Consider the following 23,331-nt stretch of genomic DNA (forward strand, 5'->3'; position numbering starts at 1 on the left):
CAGCCGGAAAGAGCTGTTTGGAGCCGGTCTAGCGGAAGTGAACGGTCCTGGGACTTCTAGGCTGTGTCTATGTGCACGCCTTTTTGCAGAAGCTTGGGAGAGGGGCCCGGGCCAGGCGACTGCAGATGTAGTCGTCTGGGTGGGCGGCTCTCGAAGCCTTCGTGAGGGACTTTGGGCGGTTCCTTTGGCCCGGTTCCTGAACTTCCTTCCCTGCCTCTCTGCCATTCAATCCCTTATGGCCGCTCTTCCAGTCCCTGCTCACAGGCTTGGCTACTAAGATTTGCTTTGCGCTCACTGCACCTTCCAGTTTCTGGCTAAGCACTTCACCTGAAGGGCAGGCATTACACTTACTTAATTCTGCAAGAGGACCTTCGCTTCTATTTTCCAGGTTGAGAAAGAGACTCACAAAGGGCTTTGGAATTTTACACGTGGCATGACAGTAGGATGGAATGGAAAGCCTGTGGGACTTGCTTTTAATTTGAACCACATTGGGGCTGGAGAGATGGCTCAGCGGTTAAGAGCACTGCTGCTCTTGCAGACGACCCCATTCGATTCCCAGCACCCAAACGGTGGCTCACAACCATATGAAAGGACAGTTCCAGGTGATTGATTGCCCTCTGGCCTCCAGGGCACAAAGATACCTGTAGGCAAAAACTCCCACATACTTGTTTTGTTTTTGAGTCGGTGTCTCTCTTTGTATCCCAGGCTGTACTGGAACTCTTCCTAGATCTGGTTGTCCTTGAACTCACAGAGATCATTCATCTGTGAAGTAGGCTTTGCAAGCCAGTTAGCAAGTTCTGTTACCGAATGACAATTTGTGTAAGATCCTTCACGGTCCCCCTACCCCAATCTAAACGTAAACCTGTCTGTAGAGGAATGATTGATTATCATTGCCAGTTTTGTTTTGTTTTGAGACAAGGTCTTACCTTGTAGCCGTGGTTGGCTTGGGGTTTGCTATATCGATCATTCTGGCCTTGAACTCACAGAGATCCTCTTGCCTCTGCTTCCCTGCTAGGATTAAAAGCATGTGCCACCTTGCCTGGCCTGTTTCCAGTTTTATAGCCTGACTTGGGTCCTGGGCTCAGAGACCAAATTGCTGAGGGTGTGTGGGGACCAATGGACCCTGCTCTGAGTTCTGGCAAGACTATAAGCCTCACTGTTGCGCCACCAGCACACCTGCAGCTCAGCCTCTGTTTCATACTGTCTGGAATTTGCCTGGCAAAGCGTGGGCTTGCTGAAACCACCTGAGGGAAGGCTTTGTGTTTGTTTTCATCTCCCAAGTAGTGCCACAAGGAGAGACACAATAGCAATGCTCAGTGAACATACTTCTGAAAGTCAGTTGTGTCTAGTTCTGTGCACACTTTTCCTGGAATGTCAAAATTTGTGTCTGTTCTCATTTCTCTCTTCAGACAAACAAAGATAGTAGGTGTCATGGCACATGCCTTTGATCCCAGCACTCGGGAGGCAGAGGTGGGTGGATCTCTGAGTTCAAGGCCAGCCTGGTCTACAGAGTGAGGTTCAGGCCAGCCAGGGTTATATACAGTGAGAGTGTCATAAAACAAAAGTGTGGAGAACTACAGGAGAGATTGACTTGATTCCTGATTGAATGTGTCTTGCTGACATGAGCATGGCCATGTTAAAGATCCCAGTGCCTCTGCCTCAGGTCTGTGTGAATGGCAAAACCTTACCTGGATGAGGATCAGGGAGGTGGAAAAGCCTTCCTCTGGTTTGAAGGTGAATATTGACAATGTGAAAAAAACGTCCACAGTAGTCCCCCCAGTCCAAAGACTGCTCCCCTACAGAGACTGTTCTACTGAGATGAATTAAACCTGCCTCCTTGTTTATCTGTATGTTTAATTTCCCTCTTCCACTCTGTATTATAAACAGCCTGAGCTTCCTGGGTGCTGTGCCTTCTACATCAGAGAGCCCAGCTCACCCAGTCCCAGCTTTTCCTGTACATGTGTGCGTCATTGTCATTCCTTCATCCCTCACTGCCCCTAGTCAGGGTTCCAGAACCCAAGCTGTGCAAGGATGACGTGAAGAAGTAAAGGTTATGGCCAGGCTAAAGGTGCAGGTGTGTCATCTCAGCCGCTTGGGAGGCTGGAGCTGGAGGATTGCAAGTTCAAGGCTTACCCAGACTATAGAGGTAGTTCACAGCTAGCCTTGGCAACCTAACAAGAACTTATCACCAAATGCAAAAGGCAAAACAAGGGCAGGGGAAACAGGTCAGTGATCGAGTGCTTGTCTAGCATGTGTTAGTTACTGGGCTCCAGCCCCAGTATTACAGACATGGGGGTTGGCAAGAGAGATGACTCATTGGTTAGGAGCACTTACTGCCCTTGCAGAGGATTCAGGTCCTAAGACCAGAGTTCAATCCCCATCACCCACACTGAGGCTCACAACTTTCTATAACAATTACAGGGTATCTGATGCCCTCTGCTGGCCTCTATGGGCACCTGCATGCATTAGCTCTTACACATAGACATGCTCATTAAAAAAATAAAACAGAAAAAGAGGCTGTGAACTCTCAAGACTGGAGAAGTTCTGTGCCCAAAGAGAAGTGGGCACTAACTGCATGGGTTCAGAGTTACTGGAGGAGGTTGGCCTGTGTGAGAAACTAGCCCAATCCCAACTCTGTATCAAATTCCTAACATTGTGCTAGGGTTAATCTCTTTCTGTTGGCAATGGTTCTGTAGTTGCATAAGACGCTAACTTATGGGGGAAACTGGGTTAACATAAGGGGAAGCAGGAACTGGATACTATTTTCACAAAACTTCTGTAAGTCAAAATTATCTCAAAATAGAAAGTAAAAAAATAAAAGCACAGGGAATAATGGCCATTTTGCTGGGCATAGTGGCACTAGACTCTGTCCTGATATATGGGAGGCAGAGGGAGGTGGATCTTTGTGAGTTCAAGACCAGCTTGGTCTACATATTGAGTTCAAGGCCAGCTAGGGCTGCATAGTGATACTCTGTATAAAAAAAAAAAAAAGTCAATTTTCACAACTGGCAAGATAGCTCAGCAGGTCAAAGCACTTGCCATGCACGCCTGATGATTTGTGTTCAATTCCCAGAATCCATACAGTGGAAGGAGAGACTGACTCCCAAAAGTTGTCCTCCAACCTCCACACGTACACATGGCACAGATGGCACAGAAGACAGGGACATCCGGGAAGGGGCAGGTTAAGACGTAGCCCCAAGGAGACCCTTCCAGCAGCCCACTTCCTTCCATCTCCCACCTCATACTTCCCAATACTGTCGGTCGGGAATCCATCTAGGGATTACTCTGTTGATTTAGGTCCAAGTCTTCATGACCTGATGGTCTCTGGAGACTGTAATGGATACCCACACTGTGGTGGTTTAAATGAGAATGGCCCCCACAGGCTCCTGTGTTTGAATAATTGGTCCCCAGTTGGTGGAACTGTTTGGGAAGGATTAGGAGGTGTGGCCTTGTTGCAGGAAGCCTCTCACTGGAGGTGGGCTGTGAGGTTTCAAAAGCCCACTCCAGGCTCAGTCTGATGCTCTCTCTGCCTCCCACCAGTGGATCAGGATGTAAGCTCTTAGCAGCTCCAACACCATGACTGCCTGCTGCTACCACACTCCCTGCCATAATGGCCACGGACTAAACCTCTGAAACTGTATGCAAGCACCCAGAAAATGCTTTCTCCAATGTTACCTTGGTCATGGTGTCTCTTCACAGCAGTAGAATGATAACTAAGACTGGTGTGGCCTTGTTAGAAGAGACGTGTCACTGGGGCAGGCTCTGAGATTTCAAAAGATGCCTGCTCTTCCCAATTTTCTCTCTGCCTCCTGCTTGTGGTTAAAGATGGAGCTCTCAATTGCTGCTGGAGACACTGTTGCCTCCTCTGCCATCATAAACTCTAATCCTCTGAGACTGCAAGCTCCAAATAAACTTTGTCTTTTATAAGTTTCCTTGGACATGGTGTTGGATCACAGCAATAGAAATGAACTAATACACTGACGCTTAGGTGGTTTTCGATTCATTTAAGTGCACACAAAACTTGCTACCCCAGTGTGGAGCAAAGACCTTATTTCCCTCAATTAAAGAGAGCATGAATATTTGAGATAAGGGACTACCTCAGTAGAAAACTGACAGGAGAGACTATCTTAGCTTCCCAGGCTTGCTGCATTGAAGAGTTACACATCACGACTGCCTTTCGCATCTTCCAGGCCTCCCCCAAGCCCCATCAGGCTCCTGGGTGGTGGTATTGTGTTCCCCAAAATATTGTGCACCCTAATAAACTTATCTGGGGTCAGAGACAGAACAGCCACTAGATACAAAGGCTAGAAAATGGTGGCACTCACACCTTTAATCCTAGCATTCCAGAAGCAGAGATCCCTCTGGATCTCTGTGAGTTCAAGGCCACTTTAGAAACATCCAGGCATGGTGACACACGCCTTTAATCCCAAGAAGTGAGCCTTTCTACCACCAGGGAGTGGTGGTAGAAAGCAGAAAGGTATATAAGGCGTGAGGACCAGGAACTAGAAGCATTTGGCCTGGTTAAGCATTTGACTGGTTAAGCACTTGGCTAGTTAAGCTTTCAGGCTACAAGCAGCAGTTCAGCTGAGATTCATTCTGGATGAGGACACAGAGGCTTCCAGTCTGAGGAAACAGGACCAGCTGAGAAGTTGGCCAGGTGAGGTTAGCTGTGGCTTGTTCTGCATCTGATCTACCAACATTCACCCCAATAACTGGTCTCAGGTTTGATTTTATTAATAAGAACTTCGAAGATTCATGCTACACTCCTGGGTGGTGGAGGAGAATCCATTCTGTTGGTTTTAAATACAGCACTTGTTACCATTCGAGAAAGGTCACGAGGCACAACAAAACCAAGTATCAGAGCTTTATTGGGTGGGGGAGACAGAAGAGAGTGACCAGGCCTGTGAAAGACACGTGCAGGGAGAGAGCGAGTGGGGAGGAGGAGCGAGCAGAAGGGAGGGGAGGAGTCTGTGTCCGGCTTTTTAAGGATTCTCCTGCACATGCACCTGTGGGCTTACGGAGCTACGCCACGCATGCGCATATTGTGCAACCACGCTGTGCACATTATGTAATCACGCATCACACAGATGATGTAAGACCCTTTGTTTAACTACTGAACTGTGCAAGTGTGGTCATGCAGCTGGAGGAGCAGCAGAATTCTAACATTCAAGACTTTTTGCTTATTATAAAAAAGGTGGGTGGACAGGAACAGGGGTGTCGTTTCTCCCAAAAAAACTGCTTCCAGCTGACTTGGTGGGCGTCAGTTGACTCTTGGGGGGTTTGGGAAGGGGGCTTCTGAGGTAGACAGGCGTCCTGGGGTTGTCTGCTGCTCTGGGAATCATCTGACAAAGTGCTGTCCAGGTGGATTCAAGCTGGTTCCACAGCTCGCTGACTTGTCCAGGTAGATTCTCTGGAGCTCAGAAATCTGGAGCTTAATATGTTTAATTTTAAACATATTAAGAAGCAGCCATGGGAAAATTAAAGTCTTGGGCTGGTGACCATAACATTGTAGTGTTTAGTACTCTGCTTATATTGGTTAGTGAGAGAGAGAGAGAGAGGTGGGGGGGGGAGAGAGAGAAAGAGATTTGGAACATGCTTTTAACTTTTACCTGAGATAAGCCTTATCAGAGACAGATTATTTTAAGGCACCTGTTTCCTTTATTAGTTTAGCATCCAGGAGATACAGGTGATCAATTGCGGAGAGCATTTAACAATAATAGATTGTTATATTAAAGTCTGTTTTTGCAGAGCCCAGACCCTTTGGGGTCTGGGGGGTGTAAATACCTTTGGATTGCTACTGTTCCTTACTGCCTGGGTATATACTTGATGGTCCTTGGACTCCAGCTCTATGGTGATCCTGTAACAACTGGCTGAGTAGTTAATTAGAAGAGGGAACCAGGAAGAGAAAAGCTTGTGGGGCAAAACCTCATTCTTCTGGAATTGGTGACAAGGCAGTGGATCCTGATGTCCTCTGGGACTTGAGAGAGAGCAGGGCCCTGTCTGTGGCACTGTGCATGAGGAGGAGAAGCACTGCTGACCGGTCTGGAGTGAGGCACATGGAGAGAGCAAGTGAAACGAATGCTCCTACCTTAGCTGGAAAATCTCTTCCCATTAGGTACCCCTGAAAGCACAGTTAAGTGGTGGGGGTCTGGTGAGGTGGGTAAGGCTGTCCCCTACCCTGACAATAGGGAAATGAGAAGGAGAGGTGGGACCCCAAAACTCCCTCAGGACTGATTAAGTGGCTCGGTGTCCAACAGGAAGGAAATGGATCGCCCCATGCTGCATCCTGGGTTCCCTGTGAGCCCATGGCCAAGCCTAGGAGGTCTGCTGGAGGTCTTTGAAGTCCCCATGCCACGAGGTGCACGAGGGCAGTCAGTTGACCAGTATTCCTCTCTAGGTGGCACTTTTGAACAAAGCTCCAGCGTGGTCTTTTCTAGCACACATTTAAAACAGGGACCTGGAAGCACTTATGCAGCAGCTGCTCGGATAGCATGTGCCAGCATCCGAGGTCATGGCACCAATGTTGTTTTTAAAATACGGTGCTTGTTACAGTGTGAGAAAGGTCACGAGACACGACAAAACTCAGTATCAGAGCTTTATTAGGTGGAGGGGAGGGGACAGAAGAGAGTGACCAGGACTGTGAAAGACACATGGGGGCGGGGAGCAGAAGAGAGAGGAGGAGTCTGTGACTGACTTTTTAAGGATTCTTCTGCACATGCGCCTGTGGGCTTACGGAGCTATGCCACACATGCACAGATTGTGTGACCACTCTGCGTGCATGATGTAATCACGCAGCAGCGTACAGATGATGTAAGACCCCTTGCTCAGCTACTGGACTGTACATGTGCGGTCAATGCAGCTGGAGGAATGGCAGAATCCTAACACATACTGCTTCCTTCCTAAGCTCTGGTCTGCTGCCCATGATGAAAATCCTGAGCCCCTGTGGACGCCCAGCCCAGGCTGATAGTGAAGGTCTGCCCAGAGTTTTCCTGCCCCAGGACCCAGCACGCCCACTGGGGCTCAGGGACTGGGGCAGCAGCTACAGCTTCCCCCCAGCAGCTCCAGCCTTGCATGTGGGGACTGTCCTTGACCTTGCACAGGATTGGGCAGAACCCCTAGGTGCAAGTCAGAGATCCTCAGCTCTGCTGCAGCCCAAGGGTGTGGCTCCAGGTCACAAGGGATTCAGTGGTGGACACACATTGTGGGTATGAAGACCTGAGGGCTCCTGCCAGAACGTGTCTTGCCTGTGTGAGTCACAGGCAGACCAGGTGGACTTGGAGGATCCATGTTCTGAGAAGCTCACTGTTAGTGGGGGGACCCTGGAGACAAGCGGAAGTGTCACGTTGCTGACAATACTCCAGCAGAGGAGGGTTCAGGAGGGCGTGTTAGGCAGCGCTCCACCGAGGTGCTCAGAAAAGCAAGGCAAAACTTCGTAACACGGGGAACAGCACTGCAAGACAACAGAGGCACAAGGGGACAGCGGCCAGGTCCAGCTGCGGGAGGGCTCCTGGGCTGTGCATGGAGTTGTTGGGGAAAGGGAATAGCCTCCTGTGCTGCAGCCCTGGACAGGGCTGCATGGGTGTGGATGTGGGAAGGGCGTACTGGAAGGTAATGAGGTCTCAGCAAAAGCAAGAAGTTGAAGCTGCAGTTACCACAGGCCACTGAACCAGACTGGTTATCTTACTTCATCACTACCTAGCCAGGCTCTATGCTTAACCCAGTAGGCAGTAGTAGGCAGCAAGATGGGTGTTTGGGTTGCTTCAGTGGCCAGTCTTTCCCTGGTCTGGACAGCACAGGGTGTGTACAGTTGCTGTGACCTCACTCTGCCACCATCCAAATCTTGGTCGCTCAAGAGGTGGGTTTGCTCAACTGTAAAAGCTAAGCAGGATGCTGCTGCCCCCTCCTGGCCACAGGGCAGACTTTGGTCCCTTCCTGAGAGCAGGTATAAGGTATGTATGTGTGTGTGTGTGTGTGTGTGTGTGTGTGTGTGTGTGTATGTACGTATGTATGTACGTATGTATATGTGTTGGAAATCAAAGCTGCATCCTCTGGTAGAGTAGCCAGTGCTCTTCACCGCTGAGCAACCTCTTCAACCCAGTAAGGTGCCTTCACCTCCATCTTCACTTGCCAAGAGGCCTGACGTCCCCCTCTATAAAATGGTCACGAATTAAGATCTTCCTGGAGGGCCCATGAGTTGCACCTCATGAGCAAGCCAGGCTCCACAGCTCTCCTAAAGTAACCCATCCCAGTGCTTGTACAGGGCAGCCAGAGGACCCGAGACAACCTGTCCCTTCCTTGTGTGAACAGAGTCTCAGTGCAAAGGTCTCTGTAGTGTGCTGACAGTGAGGCTGGGTGCCAGTGTTCACCTCAACCCGTGGTGCTCTTTGGCCAGAGTGGCTGTGGGACAGGCAGAGAGAGGCGGGTGGCCCCGGTCTGCAGGGGTACTGTTCTGACAGGAGACAAGTTCCCAGTGCCAGGTACCCCCAAGCTGAGGGCTCTCACCTTCCCTGCTGTGTCCCCCAAGCCTGGGAGATTTAGTGGAGAGCTTGGGTAGTATCCTTGTCTTTGCTGACTTCATGCCCCAGAGAATGGTCTTTGGGATCACCAGTTAGACTGTCGGCCCCAGGAAGCCCCAATAGCCTCCTCTTGACTCCCTTCAGAGCCTAGGGGTTGCTGACGCTAAGACCCCAGTGGAGAGAGCAGGGGCCATAGAGACTAGCATGGACTCAAAGCCACAACCCTGAGGCCACCACCCTCCTCTGACTTCTCAGGGACAGCTTCCTGTCCTGTCACTGCTGCCAGGTCTATCCTCAGGATGCCTATGAGGTAGAATGTGTCTTGCAGAAAGGCTCGGGGAGAGCGACCCACTCCAGAGTGCTATGACTCTGTGCACAGTGTTCCACTGGATCACACCCTGGTCTGGGTCCTTTCGCTGCATCTCCCCACGGATGGGTCCCTGTCCACACCCAGCCAGCCAGCTGCTCCTGGCCCCAGACCTGGAGGCATCGATTGGTGATGCCATGCCCCACCTACTCCCAGGTCACATAGATCACCACATAGGTCACCAGATCAAGCCCAGAACGTCAGGCTTGGCAGCAAACACCTTTACCCATCAAGCTGTCTCAGCGGTCCAAGGACTAGCTCGTTTTCTGTGCTTTTGTGTATTTGTGGAAGGAGTGGAAATGGGGGACGTGCATGCCATGGCACATGTGTGGTCAGAGGACATTCTTCTACTGTGTGGGTCCTGGAGATGGAACTCAGCTTGTCAGCCTTGGCAGCAAGTGTCTGTACCTGCTGAGCCAGCTTGCTGCCTCTGCGTTCTGCATTTAAATATTTAAAAAAAGACTTATCTATTTTTATTTTATATGAATGGCTATTTTGCCTACATGGATGTCTGTGCACCATGTGTGTGCCTGGTGCCCAGGGAGTCACAAGAAGGCATCAGATCCCCTGGAACTGGAGTTACAGATGATTGTAAGCAGCCATGTGGGTGCTGGGAATCAAGCTCCAGTCCTCTGGAAAGAGCAGTCAGTCCTCCTGACCATTGAACCATCTCTCTATCCCCACATTCTACATTTTGAATAGAGTTTTGCTAAGTTGCCCAGGCAAGCCTTGAACTTGTGATCCTTCTGCCTCAGCTTCCTGAGTAGGTAAATTATGGGTCTGTACTACCACCTAGCTAAGCAGGATATGATTATTAGGATATTTTTTCTTCTTTTTTAAAAATTTATTTATTTTTATTTTATGTGCATTGGTGTTTTGTCTGCATGTATGTCTGTGTGAGGGTATTGGATCCCCTGGAACTGGAGTTACAGACAATTTTGAACTGCCATGTGGGTGCTGGGAATTGAATCCAGTCCTTTGGAAGAACAGCCAGTGCTCTTAACCACTGAGCCATCTCTCCAGGCCCTGGCCATTTCTTTTTCTTAAATTTCTTTAAAAATTAAATTTAGTGGTAGTTTGAATGCTAAATGTCCCTTATAGTTTTAGGCATTTGAATACTTGGTCCCCAGTTGATGGCATTATTTGGGGAGGTCTAGGAGATGTGGCCTTTCTGGAGGAATTATATCATTGGAGGTGGGCTTTGAGGTCTCAAAGCCTTGCACTATTCCTAATTCACTCTCTCTGCTTCCTGTTTGTGGTTCAAAATGTGAGTCCTCAGCTTCCTGCTCCTGCTGCATGCCTTGGCTCCACAGTTATGAACTCTAACTCTCTGGAACCATAAGCCCAAATTAAACCCTTCCTTTTATAAGTTGCCTTGGTCATGGTATTTTTATCACAGCAAAAGAAAAGTAACTAACATTTTAAAATTTATCTTATTTTAAATTATGTGTCTATGAGAAGGGTTGTGCATGTGAGTGCGGGTGCTTAAGGAAGGCCAGAGGCATTGGTTCCCCTGGAGCTGGTCTTATAGACAGTGGTGAGCCATCTGGATGTGGGCACTGAAGGAGCACCAGGTACTCTTAACTTCTGAGTCATGTCTCCAGCCCCTACATTTATCGTGTGTGTGTGTGTGTGTGTGTGTGTGTGTGTGTGTGTGTGTGTGTGTGCTCGCGCACGCGCGCGCACATATATGCATGTTACAGCATGTGGGTGGGGCAGAGGACAGCTTCTGAGAGTTTGTTCTTGCATGCCACCAGATGGGGCCTGGGAACTACGCTCGGGTCACCAGCCTTGGTGGCAAGCACTGCTACTCACTGAGCCATTTTGCCAGCTGTACAGGACATTTCTGTTGTCTCTTTCTGTCTACAAAAATCTCACCTTTTTTTATGTGTTGAAGTGTGATTTATAACTCTCAAGTGCTTGCTTCATTCTCTTGCCAGGGTCCCAAACATGCTTAGGCCACATAGTGACCTACTTGATGGAGGCTTTCCCAGTTGTAGCCTCAAAGTGCCACATTCCAGGAGCATATCAGTCCTAGACAACACAGGGTGGCTCACCATCCAAAATAAGAGTGTAGCCGGGTGGTGGTGGCACATGCCTTTAATCCCAGCACTCGGGAGGGAGAGGCAGGTGAATCTCTATGAGTTTGAGGCCAGCCTGGGCTACAGAGCAAGTTCTAGGGTAGCCAGGGCTACAAGGAGAACCCTGTTTCTAGGGCTGGAGAGATGGCTCAGCAGTTAAGAGCACTAGCAGAGGTCTTGAGTTCAATTCCCAGCACCCACATGGTGGCTCACAACCATCTGTAATGGAACCTGGTGTCCTCTTATGGCATGCAGGCATACATGCAGGCAGAATACTGTATACATAATAAATAAATCTTATTAAAAAAAGGAACTCTTTTTTTTCTTTGTTTATTCAGAGCTGAGGACCGAACCCAAGGCCTTGCGCTTGCTAGGCAAGCACTCTACCACTGAGCTAAACCCCCAACCTAAAAAAAGAAAGAAAGAGCCAGATGGTGGTGGCACACACCTTTAATCCTAGCACTCAGGAGGCAGAGCCAGGTGAATCTCTGTGAGTTCGAGGCCAGCCAGGTCTACAGGGTGAGATCTAGGACATGCACCAAAACTGTACAGAGAAACCTTGTCTTGAAAAAACAAAAAAACAAAAACGAAAGAAAGAAAGAAAGAAAGAAAGAAAGGAAGGAAGGAAGGAAGGAAGAAAGGAAGGAAGGAAGGAAGGAAGGAAGGAAGGAACCCTGCCTCGAGACAAACAAACAAACAAACAACAAATAAACAAAAAGAGTGTAAGTGAGGAGAGGTGGAATGGAGGCGGGCAGTGGTGTGGCAGGAGAGCTTCAGAGAGCTATGTGGACATATGTGCCTTGGAACTGCTTGATAATTAAAGGTCAAGGATGTGGCCGTCACTGCCCCATCAGCCTCGGCCCTGAATGGGTGGCCTTGCTGTGTAGAACACTTTCCTGGCCTGGCACAGCTACTGCTGCAATCACCCTCTGCATTAGTCCCTTTTCTGGTCCCTGACTTGAAGGCTGACAGGAAAACACCTGACAGAAGGGACAGTTTATTTGGGCTCATGGTTCAGTGACGTAAGTCCATCATGGCAGGAAGGCATGATGGTAGATGGTAAGGCATTGTGGTACTATGGCTGGTCACATTGTGTCCACAGTGAGCAAACAGAGACAGGAATACTGGTCTGCTGTTCAACCTGTTTTCTCCTTTTTATGCAGTCCAGGATCCCAGCCCATGGCTCATGCTACGTTTCCTGGAGCAGGTGTTGCCCTATGACCCTCTGGCCAGCACGGACAAACCCTTTAACAAATACCAGACTTTGTAGGGATTAACCTTTGCCATCCTAGTGTGCAAACAGAGATATCTGGGTCAGCTCCATGTCCTTGTCTTGAAGTGGGCCTGTGAACATTAGGAGCTGTGCCCATTTCCTGGGGCAGATTCCCATTAAATTAGGCATCAAGATGTGGCAGATCATGTTCCTGAAGAGGGCTCCAGGGGGGTCCTTCTGCCTTGCCAGGCTCCAGGCGCCAGTACTCTAGTACTCTTCTTTCTGCCTCTTCTCCATGGAGGCATCTGTCCTCTGCCTGTCTCTAACTGCTCTCTGTCTGTATTGGGGTGACTGTTGTTATTTTTGACAGCCTGTAACAGCTGAGCCATCACTCCAGAGCCGGGCTGGCAGGGTGACACCAGCAGTCACAAGTGTGTCTGGGGCTCTGTAAGCCACAGCATCCTCCTTCACGGAGCTGAGAAGCACCCATTCCATACGAATGCCCAGTGAGCACTGTCTTAGGGTTTTTATTGCTGTGAAGAGGCACCATGACCACTGAAACTTTTTTTCTTTTTTTTTGGTTTTTTCGAGACGGGGTTTCTCTGTGTTGTTTTGGTGCCTGTCCTGGATCTGGCTCTGCAGACCAGGCTGGCCTCGAACTCACAGAGTCTGCCTGGCTCTGCCTCCCGAGTGCTGGGATTAAAGGCCTGTGCCACTGCTGCCCGGCTGACCACCACAACTCTTATAAAGGAAAACATTTCATTGAGGTCACTTATATTTCAGAGGTTCAGTCCATTATCGTGGTGGGGAGCATGGCAGCATGCAGGCAGACATGGTGCTGGAGAAGTAGCTGACAGTCCTGTATTTCTCAGGCATCAGGAAGTCGACTGAGACACTGGGCAGTATCCTTAGCATAGGAAACCTCAAAGGCCACCCTGACAGTGACACACTTCCTCTAACAAGGCCACACCCACTCCAACAAAGCCACACCTCCTAATAGTGCCACTCCCTTTTGGATGCATTTTCTTTCAAACCACCATAAGCACCCATTCCTCAGAGCTGGCATCAGACACTGTTGCCTGGCAACCTGCACCCAGAACTGGCAAAGGGAAGTTTCAGTGGGCACTGGAAGGCTTTGGTGGGTCAGCACGGTCTTTGAACTGGCTGGGATGAAAGGCTTGGACTGATTTTCCCCTCTGAGCCTTAGTTTCTTCATTCCCACAGTGGAACTGGAGCAGTGGCATCTAGTGGACATATCATAGTGCTGATTCAAGCCTCAAGACTATGAAGCTTGTAACTCAGGTTTACCACAGACCCAAGACTGGACAGAGGGTAGATGGACCAATGCTCCCTCCCCAAACACCCCCTCCTTTTGTTGTTACTTGACTTTGGGGTTATTTGTTTTGAGACAGGATCTCTTGTCACCCAGGCTGGCCTTAAACTTATTATGTAATTGAGGATAACCTTGAACCTCAGGTCCTTCTGCCCCCACTTCCTGAGTATTGGGGATTATAAGCACATGCCTCCATGCTGCATTTATGAAGTGCCAGAGAAGCTGGGTGGTGGTGGCATACACCTATCTATAATCCCAGCACTCGGGAGGCAGAGGCAGGTAGATCTTTGAGTTCAAGGCCAGCCTAGTCTACAGAGTAAGTTCTAGGACAGTCAGCTACTCAGAGAAATCCTGTCTCAGAAAAAAATAAAAATAAAAAGTACCAGAAATAGAACCCACAGCCTAATGAATGCTAAGTAAGCGCTCGACCAACTGAGCTACCCCAGCCTCAGCCCCTGCTTCTCCCTCCAGAAGTGAGTCATCCGTCCTTCCTGACTCTGAGACTGTTGTTTTAGCCTCATCATTCAGAGGTGGAGGATCTTGCCTCATTCAAAGCAACTATTTCATTCTCATTACAAGCTAAGGAGGAGATGTACCTGAGTGGGTGCTTCTCAGCTCCGTGAAGGAGGATGCTGTGGCTTACAGAGCCCCAGACACACTTGTGACTGCTGGTGTCACCCTGCCAGCCCGGCTCTGGTGCTTGGAATGGCTTGGTCAGCGGTTTCTGCCTGGGAGGGGAACCAGAGACACGGAGACACGACTCCCCGACGGTCCTATGAGGCCCCAGGTTGAGCCCTGTCCCCGGAAACGATTAGATAGGACAGGTGCTGGCCTTCATTACTTCCCCAGGTTGGAACTTGCATCTGAGGACCAGGCTAAGGGTGAGAACTACCAAACACCAGACCTGAGAGAGTGCGTCACCGTCAGGAGCTGTGGCAGGCGACCTTCCAGGGAAGTTGGAGCTTAGCACGTTCTCTGATTGCATACTGTGTTATTAAAGGGTCTAAAAATGGCTGACCCTGTGATGTCACAAGTCTGCAGGATGAAATAGCGATGAATTCTGATGTGTTCTTTGGATTTTTCTGAAGGTCCAAATTGGAGTCTGGCCACCTGCAACTGCCCTGATGTGATTTGGGAGCCAGAAGCCTCAATCTTCCACTTGGCAACCATTGGCTATTTCTTGATATCCTGAAGGTGTGTGTGTGTGTGTGTGTGTGTGTATTTCTACTTCTAACCACTAATAATTAACTGATATTGGATCTTCTACTTCTCCAAATCCCTTATACATGTAGTTTTAGTTTTTGAAAATTTTATGTTTATGTGTATTGATGTTTTGCCTGTACGTATGTCTGTGACAATACGTGTGCCTGATATGGTGGAGGCCAGAAGAGGGCATTGGATTCCTTGGAACTGGAGTTACAGATGGTTGTGAGCTGCCATGTGGATACTAGGAATAGAACCTGGGTCTTCTGGAAAAGAGCAGCAAGTGCTCTTAACTGCTGAGCCATCTCTCTAGCCCCTTTATTTCAGTTTTTGAGATAGGGTCTCACTATATTGCTGGGGTCCACCCTCAGCTCAGGTTCCGTCCTGAGACAGGGAAGGGGCTTCAGCGCAAGGAAGAAATCTGACCACCAGGTGGATTACACTCCAGTGGCCCCGAATAGCTCAAGCCATCTTTATTTCTACTTAAACAGAGTTTTTTCTACCAGGCTTACATGAACAGTCTTATTTTTGGCTCCTATTTTTGACTTTTAAGAAATACATCATATTTTAAGAAATACATCGTAATCATTATAAAAGTCCCCATTGTTCCCCTTTATGCTTCCCCAAATACACTTTCCCACCCCCTGCACAACCTTATTCTAGACACAGAGCTCAGCATTTTTGCAGACACATCCTGCTCTCACAGCACTTATGTCAGCTGGCGGCTACTGAGGTTACAAAGTTAAGAAGTAATAGACATGGGCACAGTGCTTTAAGGACAAGGATATTCAAACCCAGATAGTTCCTTCATGTCTGCAAGATATGCTTTTACTAGTTCCTTTTCTACAAGAGGGCCCCATGTCTCGATCTCTCTGTAAGAGGCAGACTTTGGTAAGGCACTCTTTTCCCATCTTACTACACCATACTTCTCCCACCAACACAAGCTCCTGGGTGTGGTAAGATGGATGTATTCATCCCATGTTTTATGTTTCATTTTCCCCATTGGATTATACTAGATCCTATCATTGATTTTATATGCGTGGTGTCCGGGGAACTTACTCTCAAGAGTTGGCCCTATGTGTGTCCCTGAGGGTTTTTCCCTATTTTGTGTGTGCATGCCTTACTCCCCTTTCCAGAACCGTGAGACATGGTGGATGTTCCAAGTGTTGTTATCTCATATGTACCTAACTGTCTCTATTGAGTCAGAAAAGTTCCCAGGATTAGGAGTTGTAGTTAGTAATTCCACGTAAGAGATTTGAGAAGCATAGGCCCCTGCTGAATCTTAGGGGAAAATATTTGAGAAAGAGCAGAACTTCCAGGGAAAACAACAGCTGTTGCATGTGTGACTGACAAAGTAAAACTAAAAACCACCCAAAGAATCAACAACAAAGAGAAAAGAACTTGGAAGCTGCACGAATTTTGCAAATTCCTTTGCTGTCCTGTGTGTAGCTGATGTATTTCTGTGTCCGCCTGGCTCCTGCAGCCATTCAGACCTAAGTAAACACACAGAGACTTATATTACTTATAAACTGTATGGCCGTGGCAGGCTTCTTGCTATCTAGTTCTTATATCTTAAATTAACCCATTTCTATTAATCTAGAAGTTGCCACGTGGCTTGTGGCTTACTGATACTTTACGTCTTTCTTCTCATGGCAGTGACTGGCAGTCTCCTGACTCAGCCTCCCACTTCCCAGCATTCTCCTCTCTGCTTATCCCACCTATACTATACTTCCTGCCTGGCTACTGGCCAATCAGGATTTTATTTATCAATCAATCAGAGCAACACATTCACAGCATACAGAGCAACATCATCCCCCCCCCCCCGCCCCGCCCATCACCTGTGGTTTGTTTACTGGTCCTTGCCAAGTGAGAATTTGTTTTCATGGGTGCCTTACCCCGAAGAAATGTGTTAGACAGGTAGTCATAATGCTGACCCAAGACTAGGCTACAGGGCTCCCAATGCTATATAGTCCTGGTTAGCCTCAAACTCATAGAGATCCACCTGCATCTGCCCCCTAAGTGCTGGGAATAGAGATGTGTACCATCACATCCAATTTATTTTAAAATTAATTTATTTATTCATTGCATGTGTGTGTACGCAGGTACGTGCACATGTGCTTATGTGCTCTGTCTGGTGTGTTGTGTAACATTTTCTTCAAGATTGAAATATTCAGCCGGGCGGTGGTGGCGCACGCCTTTAATCCCAGCACTCGGGAGGCAGAGCCAGGCGGATCTCTGTGAGTTCGAGGCCAGCCTGGGCTACCAAGTGAGTTCCAGGTAAGGCGCAAAGCTACACAGCGAAACCCTGTCTCGAAAAACAAAAAAAAACAAAAAAACAAAAAAAAAAAAAAGATTGAAATATTCTACCCTGCAGGGCTGCTCCTTAAGTAGGAAGGTAAACAACTCAAAATAACTTCAGAAAGTCCCTGGAACCGACCATATTCACTAGGTTTTGTGGCAGTTTGAATGTAATTGGCCCGCATAAGATCATAGGGAGTGACACTATTAGGAGGCATGGCTGTGTTGCAATAGGTGTGGCCTTATTGGAGGAAATGTGTCAACGTGCGGGGTGGGCTTTGAGGGCTCAGATATGCTTAAGCCATGCCCAGTGTCCCAGACCATTTCCTGTTGCCTGGAGGTCAAGATGTAGGACTCTCAGCTCCTTCTCCAGCACTATGTCTGCCTTCAGGCCACCATGTCCCACCATGATGACAATGGACTAAACCTCTGAAAAGGTAAGCCATCCCAATTAAATGATTTTCCTTTATAAGAGTTGCTGTGGCTGGGCAGTGGTGGCGCACGCCTTTAATCCCAGCACTCGGGAGGCAGAGCCAGGCGGATCTCTGTGAGTTCGAGGCCAGCCTGGGCTACCAAGTGAGTTCCAGGAAAAGGTGCAAAGCTACACAGAGAAACCCTGTCTCGAAAAACCAAAAAAAAAAAAAAAAAAAAGAGGTGTTGTGGTCATGGTATCTCTTCACAGCTACAGAAACCCTAAGACCTCTCTGCCATAATATGCGACAAAAGCTGAGAGTCTGTCTCAGAGGAATAGGGCCAAGCTGCAAAGAAGACTCTGAGGCCAGACCGGCTGCCTGGAAGCAGAAGCCAGCTGAACTCTCTGGAAGAGGTTTAGGACAACTGAGGCACCTGGAAAAGGACTCTCCAGCCTGGTGAGCTGCCTGCAGGCTGTGCAGTGTGCTCCAGGTTCCCAGCTTTGTGAGCCGCCACCGTGCTGGGGTGGGCTTTGGTGACGCAGCTGTCCCTGAGTCATTTCTGCTCCTATAGGTAACCCCTCACCCATATCCCTGTAAGTGACCCCAATAAAACTCAGGGTTTGCCAAGCTGGACTTTGATGGTGTCTCTACTTTGGTCTGTCGTGGGCTCCCTATCTGGGGTGAGTAGACACATGTCTCACCAGGAAAAGTGTTGCTCCACAACACAGTGTGTGCCTATGCTACAGCACACATGTGGGAGTCGGAGAACAACCTGTGGGAATCTGTCTTCTCCCCCTTCTATGTGGGTCACAGGGATTGAACACAGGCCATCAGGCCTAGCGGCAAGCGTCCCCACCAGCTGAGCCATCTCACTGGTGTGCCATTTCCAAGTCTGGAACTTGGCTTTGGACTTTGAACCATCCCTTACTGCAGTAGTCCCCCTCTGCTCTCTCTATAGCTAGTGCCCTCAGCAAGGCTCTTCTTGAAGAACCCACTACAGCCCCTCACATCCCCAGCTCCCAGCCTGCAACCCAGATGCCTCTGGGATGCCTCTGCTGGCCTGTCCTGTTAATAGAGACTTGGGGTCTGTGGGCCAGAAACAGTGGAAGGGCAATGGCACACGAGTGTGGGTGGGTGCACAGCCTTGGGCTTGGATGCAGAGCACAGAGGCTCGTGCTAGCAGAGAGAGGACGGGCTGGGCCTCGGGAGCCTGGAGGACACGGGAGCCTGGAGGACACGGGAGCCTGGAGGACACAGGTGCCTGGCATTCTTGGTGAGACGGAGGTGGGATTCAGCTGTGGTGGGTGGCTGTGGAGAGCAAGATGGAGAGAGGGAATCTATAATAGAGCACTTGGGCTTGAAGGCTGGACAGAGTCTGACCCAGGGTTCCAGCAGCCCGGCCCAGGGCAAGGCGGAGGTGCCATTTCTCATCCTGTTTGGGACACCACCTCCCATCTGGGCCTGGATTTGTTTCCTCAGCGTCCGTTCCAAGCCTGTTCGGCACTCAGGGGGCTCCTTGAATCAAAGGGAAATCAGAACTCTTGTTTCCATGGCTCATTTAATGGACATTTATTATTTATTGAACACCTACTACGTGCCTGGCCCTGGCCCAGGCCCAGGCCACTAAACAGACAAATCTTGGCATATCTGCTATAATGGAAGAAAGAGAAAGAAGTAAACACATACCTGTTAAGTGGCAGCTGGTAGAGGAGAAGCAGTCTGTGTTGGCAAGGGTGGGCGACAGGGTGGGGGGAAGCGTCAGTGTGGTTTTCAGGAACTAAATGGGATGAGAGAGCCCAGCAGAGAGGCCCTCCTTCAGGCAGGAGTGTGCTTGCCCGGTGTCTCTGCAAGGGGCCAGCAGCCGGGGAGATAAAGTTGAGAGGTAAAGGAGGTGCGGGTAGGTCAGGCTGTGGAGAGCCCCAAGGCTCCTGCTTCTTCTCTGCTTGGAAGGGAGCCTCAGCAAGCTGCTGAGGGCAAGGTGGGATCTGGCTTATTTAACACGCTCGCTGGTGATTTAACATGCCGTGAGAGGAGGCCAAGGAAAACCAAGGCTGAAAGTGGAAGGCCTTGAGGTGGAACGGGGGTGAGAGTGGGGTAGAGAAGCCGGTGTGTGTTCTGAGTTGAAGAGGGGGTGGGGGTGGGGCTTGGGTGAGCAGGAACCAGCAAGGACACTGGCTGCTCCAGGCCCTGCAAAGGCCCTCCAAGGCCTCTGGAGACCTCCTGACTCCTCTTCAGGTCTCAGGTTGGATACAGCCACCCTAGGAGACTGCTCTCCCTGCACCACCGGCCTGCTTCCTCATTAAAACCTCTGCCTTGACACTTGGGACTTGGGCCCTGGCTTGACTCTCCTTGACAGACCCCTCCCCCACGAGCTGCTCCTTGGTCTTCAGGGTTTCCTGTCAGAAGACAAGTCTTGGGAGTCGGTTCTCTTCTTCCACTGTGGGATCCTAGGATTGAACTCAGGTCAACAGGAGCCATCTTGCCGGATGACCTTGAACTTCAGTTTGATCACCCGGCCTGTGCTACGCCTTTCGGGTTTGTGCAGAGCTGAGGGTGGTGACTGATAGACCCCAGACTCAGGGCACTATCCTCTCAGGTGGGTGCCCCAGAAACCCGGACTCCAGACCAGTTGATGCAATCACATGAGGCTTTATTTAAATCGTTTGCGCAAACGGACCCCCCCTACACAATTCAGTGAGAGGAGCCCTGAACAATAATTGCAGGCATCTTTTAAAGGCGAAAACCATAATATTAGCATAGCATTCGGGGCAATACATAATTGGCTAGTTTAAAGATCAGTATCGGGAAGGGGTGTATAGCCATGGGGACTTTCCATGGGGGCTGTTTTTTTTCCTAGAATAGCCACAGGAGGTTCTGCTAGACCCAGACAATGTCACAAGGTTATTCTGTTGATGCCATAAGAAACATCACAAGAACGTTTCTGCTGAAGCTAACAGTTTGGGGGGTCTGGGACTGGTGCTTGTTCCTCTTTTTTTTTTTTTTTTTTTTTTTTGGTTTTTCGAGACAGGGTTTCTCTGTGTAGCTTTGCGCCTTTCCTGGAACTCACTTGGTAGCCCAGGCTGGCCTCGAACTCACAGAGATCCGCCTGGCTCTGCCTCCCGAGTGCTGGGATTAAAGGCGTGCGCCACCACCGCCCGGCGTTCCTCTTTTCTAATGCTCTGCTGAGGCTGTGGGGTTGGGGGTCTGAGACTGAGGCTCTGCTGAGGCTGTGGGGTTGGGGGTCTGAGACTGAGGCTCTGCTGAGGCTGTGGGGTTGGGGGTCTGGGACTGAGGCTCGTTCCTCTTTTCTAAAGTTTAACTCTTTCAGTGTTGAACCCAGGTCCTTGGGTCCACGCTAGGCAATCAAGGACTCTATGAATGCTTTTTAAACAGAGTCTCGCTGTAGCCCAGGCTGGCCCTGCACTCATGGCATTCCTCCTGCCTCAGTCTCTCAAAGCTGGGGTTACAGGCCTGAGCACCATCGCTCATGCCTGTTTACCTGCTTGTTTGAGCTCTTATTTTGGATTGGCTCTTTCTAGCATAAGCCACAGGAAGGCAGCTGCTCCTTCCTGACCCCTGGCTTTATGAGGTCACCTCAGGTACTGGGTACCCAGGTATGTTCTTCCTCTCTCCCTGCAAGGTGGACACTGCCATTCTCACTTTATAAGGACATGAAGAGATCGCACCTAGATTTGCCCAAGGTGTGAGGTTCTGGAAAGCCTTGCTGGAGAGGAGGCTCAGCAGTTAGAAGCACTTACTACTCTAGCAGGGATCCCGTTCGGTTCTCTGCATCCACATGGTGGCTCCCACTCACCTGTATGTAACTCGCGTCCCAGGGCATATGACACCCTATTCTGGTCTCCTCAGACTCCTTCCCACATGTGGTGCACATATACGCAGGCAAACGGTCTAAATAAACATAAAATAAGACATAAATAAATAAAACATAAAATAAGAATAAATCTAAAAGTCAAAGCCCCCAGTTCCTCCAGCACCACCCACTTCTGCGCCTGTTCCCGCGCGCTTCCCAAGTGTGGCCGGGTGTCTCTGGGCCAGGTGGCAGCAGTTGTGAAACGTCCAGACCTGACTCTGGGGAACCCCCCCCCCCCCGACTTCCAGCTCTGAAGCCTCCTGGCTGCGTGGGTCACTCCTCCCCTTGCCTCAGTTTCCCCACCGGTCAGTGTAGGGGCTCGGCAGGTGACCCACCTGCACGCGGGGCCTCTCTGTCGCGGGCCGGAGGGACGCGCCTACAGGGCTCCCGGGCGCCCGCGGGAGGGCGCGGCTTGGCGGGGGGCGCGGGCGGCGCGGGGGGCGGAGACCGGCTCGGCTTCCGCTCCCTCCTCCCGCGTCGTCTTGGGCCGCGGCGCCCGAGGCGGGAGCAGGAGGCGCCGGGAGCCGTGAGGATCCACCGCCGCCGCGCGCGCCATGGAGCCCGAGTGAGCGCGCGGCGCTCCCGGCCGCCGGACGACATGGAGACGGCGCCGACTCGGGCCCCTCCGCCGCCGCCGCCGCCGCCGCTGCTGCTGCTGGCGCTGTGCTGCAGCCTGGCCCCCGCCGCGGGTAAGGTGGGCGCGCGGGGGACAATGGCCGGGGCCGCAGCAGCCACTTTGCAAGTTGCGGGCGAGTTGGAGCGCGCGCCGGGGGACCGCGCGCGGGCCCTTTGTCTCTCCCGCTGGGGCCCCTCCCCGGGGACCGAGCCCGCCAGGTGCGGCGCGGGCGGGCCCTCACCTGCCCAAGGCTCGGGGCGCGGGGCGCGCTCGGCAGGGCACCCACGGGCATCGCGGTGGCCCCGGGCAGGCCTGGTCTGTCGCGAACTACTGGGAAAACTTTTCGCGAGCCTGCTTACGGCGGCTGGCCTACCCGAGCCCTGGGAAGTGCCCGAAGTTGCAAGCTAGGAAGTTCGGAGAGCCCCGCGCGGGGCGGCCTGGCCCTGGCTGCTGTCTCTTCGACCTGCGTGGCTGTCAGCCTTCCAAACCGACCGACACCTGCCAGGTGGCCCCATGATCCCAGTGACCCCCAAACGGTGGCGCCTGGCCACCGATAACCAGTGTCCAGCCCCGGGATCGGTTGCGTGGGTGCCTTGGTGCGGGGAGGTATGATCTTGGCTCATTCGGACCCACCTTTGGAGAGGTGGCCGGCTGGGGAACGTTCTAACTTTTGGTGTGTCCTGGGGGGTGGAGTTGAGGTCAGGCGGACTCTCGAGAAACGAAGGAGTTGGAAATGCTACACATGTTCTTTTAATTCGGAGATTGCCATGTGGTTTTTAAAGCAAGCCTCTTGCCATCTAAATCATTGTTTTCGGGTGTGTTGTGTTTTGTTTTTCTGGAGTGCGGCTGTCCAAGGGTCCGGCAGATAGTCTTGAACTCCTGAATGGTGTTGATGGCAGTTTGAGGTGGGGTAGGGGGACAACTTTGGGTCCCTTTGTCTGGGCCTTATTAAGGCGAACAGCTGTCCCCCTGTGTATTTCCAGGGTAGACACTTGAGGGAGGTGGCTGGGCCTGGCTCTCTGTGTTCAGACTCCCTGGGTTGCAGTCCCTTACACCCAGGTTTTTTTGGGGGGAGCGAGGGGGCTGGCTTCCTCTAGCTCTGGAGCTTTCAGCCTCAGCCTGAGGGCTCTGAGGGAGTCTCCCCCTAAACTTGTCTCCCTGGGGATCGTGTTTACATTTTCCGGCCATGTCTGGTGCTAGCAAAACAAGGCGAAGACAAAACCGTGACAGGCCGTGGGAAGTCCAGGCCAGCGCTGCTCTTTCCGGAAATGCCTGGGTCGTGGCTGCAGAAGGGGTATGGGGGTGGGGGTGGAGGTGGGGGGGGCTGTTTGTTTTAAAGGTGGGGTTTGTAAGCCGACTTTCCTGTCCGAGGTGGGGTTGACATTTCTGGAATCCCCTGCCTGTCGTCTGGTATCCTAGA

General features: G+C 50.7%; 1 protein-coding gene and 1 long non-coding RNA gene across 2 annotated transcripts in view; both read left to right on the forward strand.

Annotated features, from left to right (window-relative positions):
- Positions 1–5,063: 5,063 nt before the first annotated feature.
- On the forward strand, positions 5,064–18,057 carry LOC128125272 (uncharacterized). The gene is made up of 4 exons (XR_008223128.1): positions 5,064–5,194; positions 14,599–14,704; positions 16,874–16,990; positions 17,694–18,057. It is a non-coding gene; the product is annotated as an uncharacterized LOC128125272 (long non-coding RNA).
- A 3,731-nt stretch (positions 18,058–21,788) lies between these two features.
- The window catches only part of Lrp5 (LDL receptor related protein 5), a 112,500-nt gene continuing 110,957 nt past the window's right edge, over positions 21,789–23,331 (forward strand). Inside the window, exon 1 of the mRNA XM_052762512.1 lies at positions 21,789–21,984. Within this exon, the coding sequence (XP_052618472.1) occupies positions 21,894–21,984 (91 nt within the window). The 5' untranslated portion in view covers positions 21,789–21,893. The remainder of the gene's footprint in view (positions 21,985–23,331) is intronic.

This window comes from Peromyscus californicus, unplaced genomic scaffold, assembly GCF_007827085.1.
Source record: "Peromyscus californicus insignis strain IS unplaced genomic scaffold, ASM782708v3 Scaffold_4__1_contigs__length_199733344, whole genome shotgun sequence".
Lineage (NCBI taxonomy): Eukaryota > Metazoa > Chordata > Mammalia > Rodentia > Cricetidae > Peromyscus > Peromyscus californicus.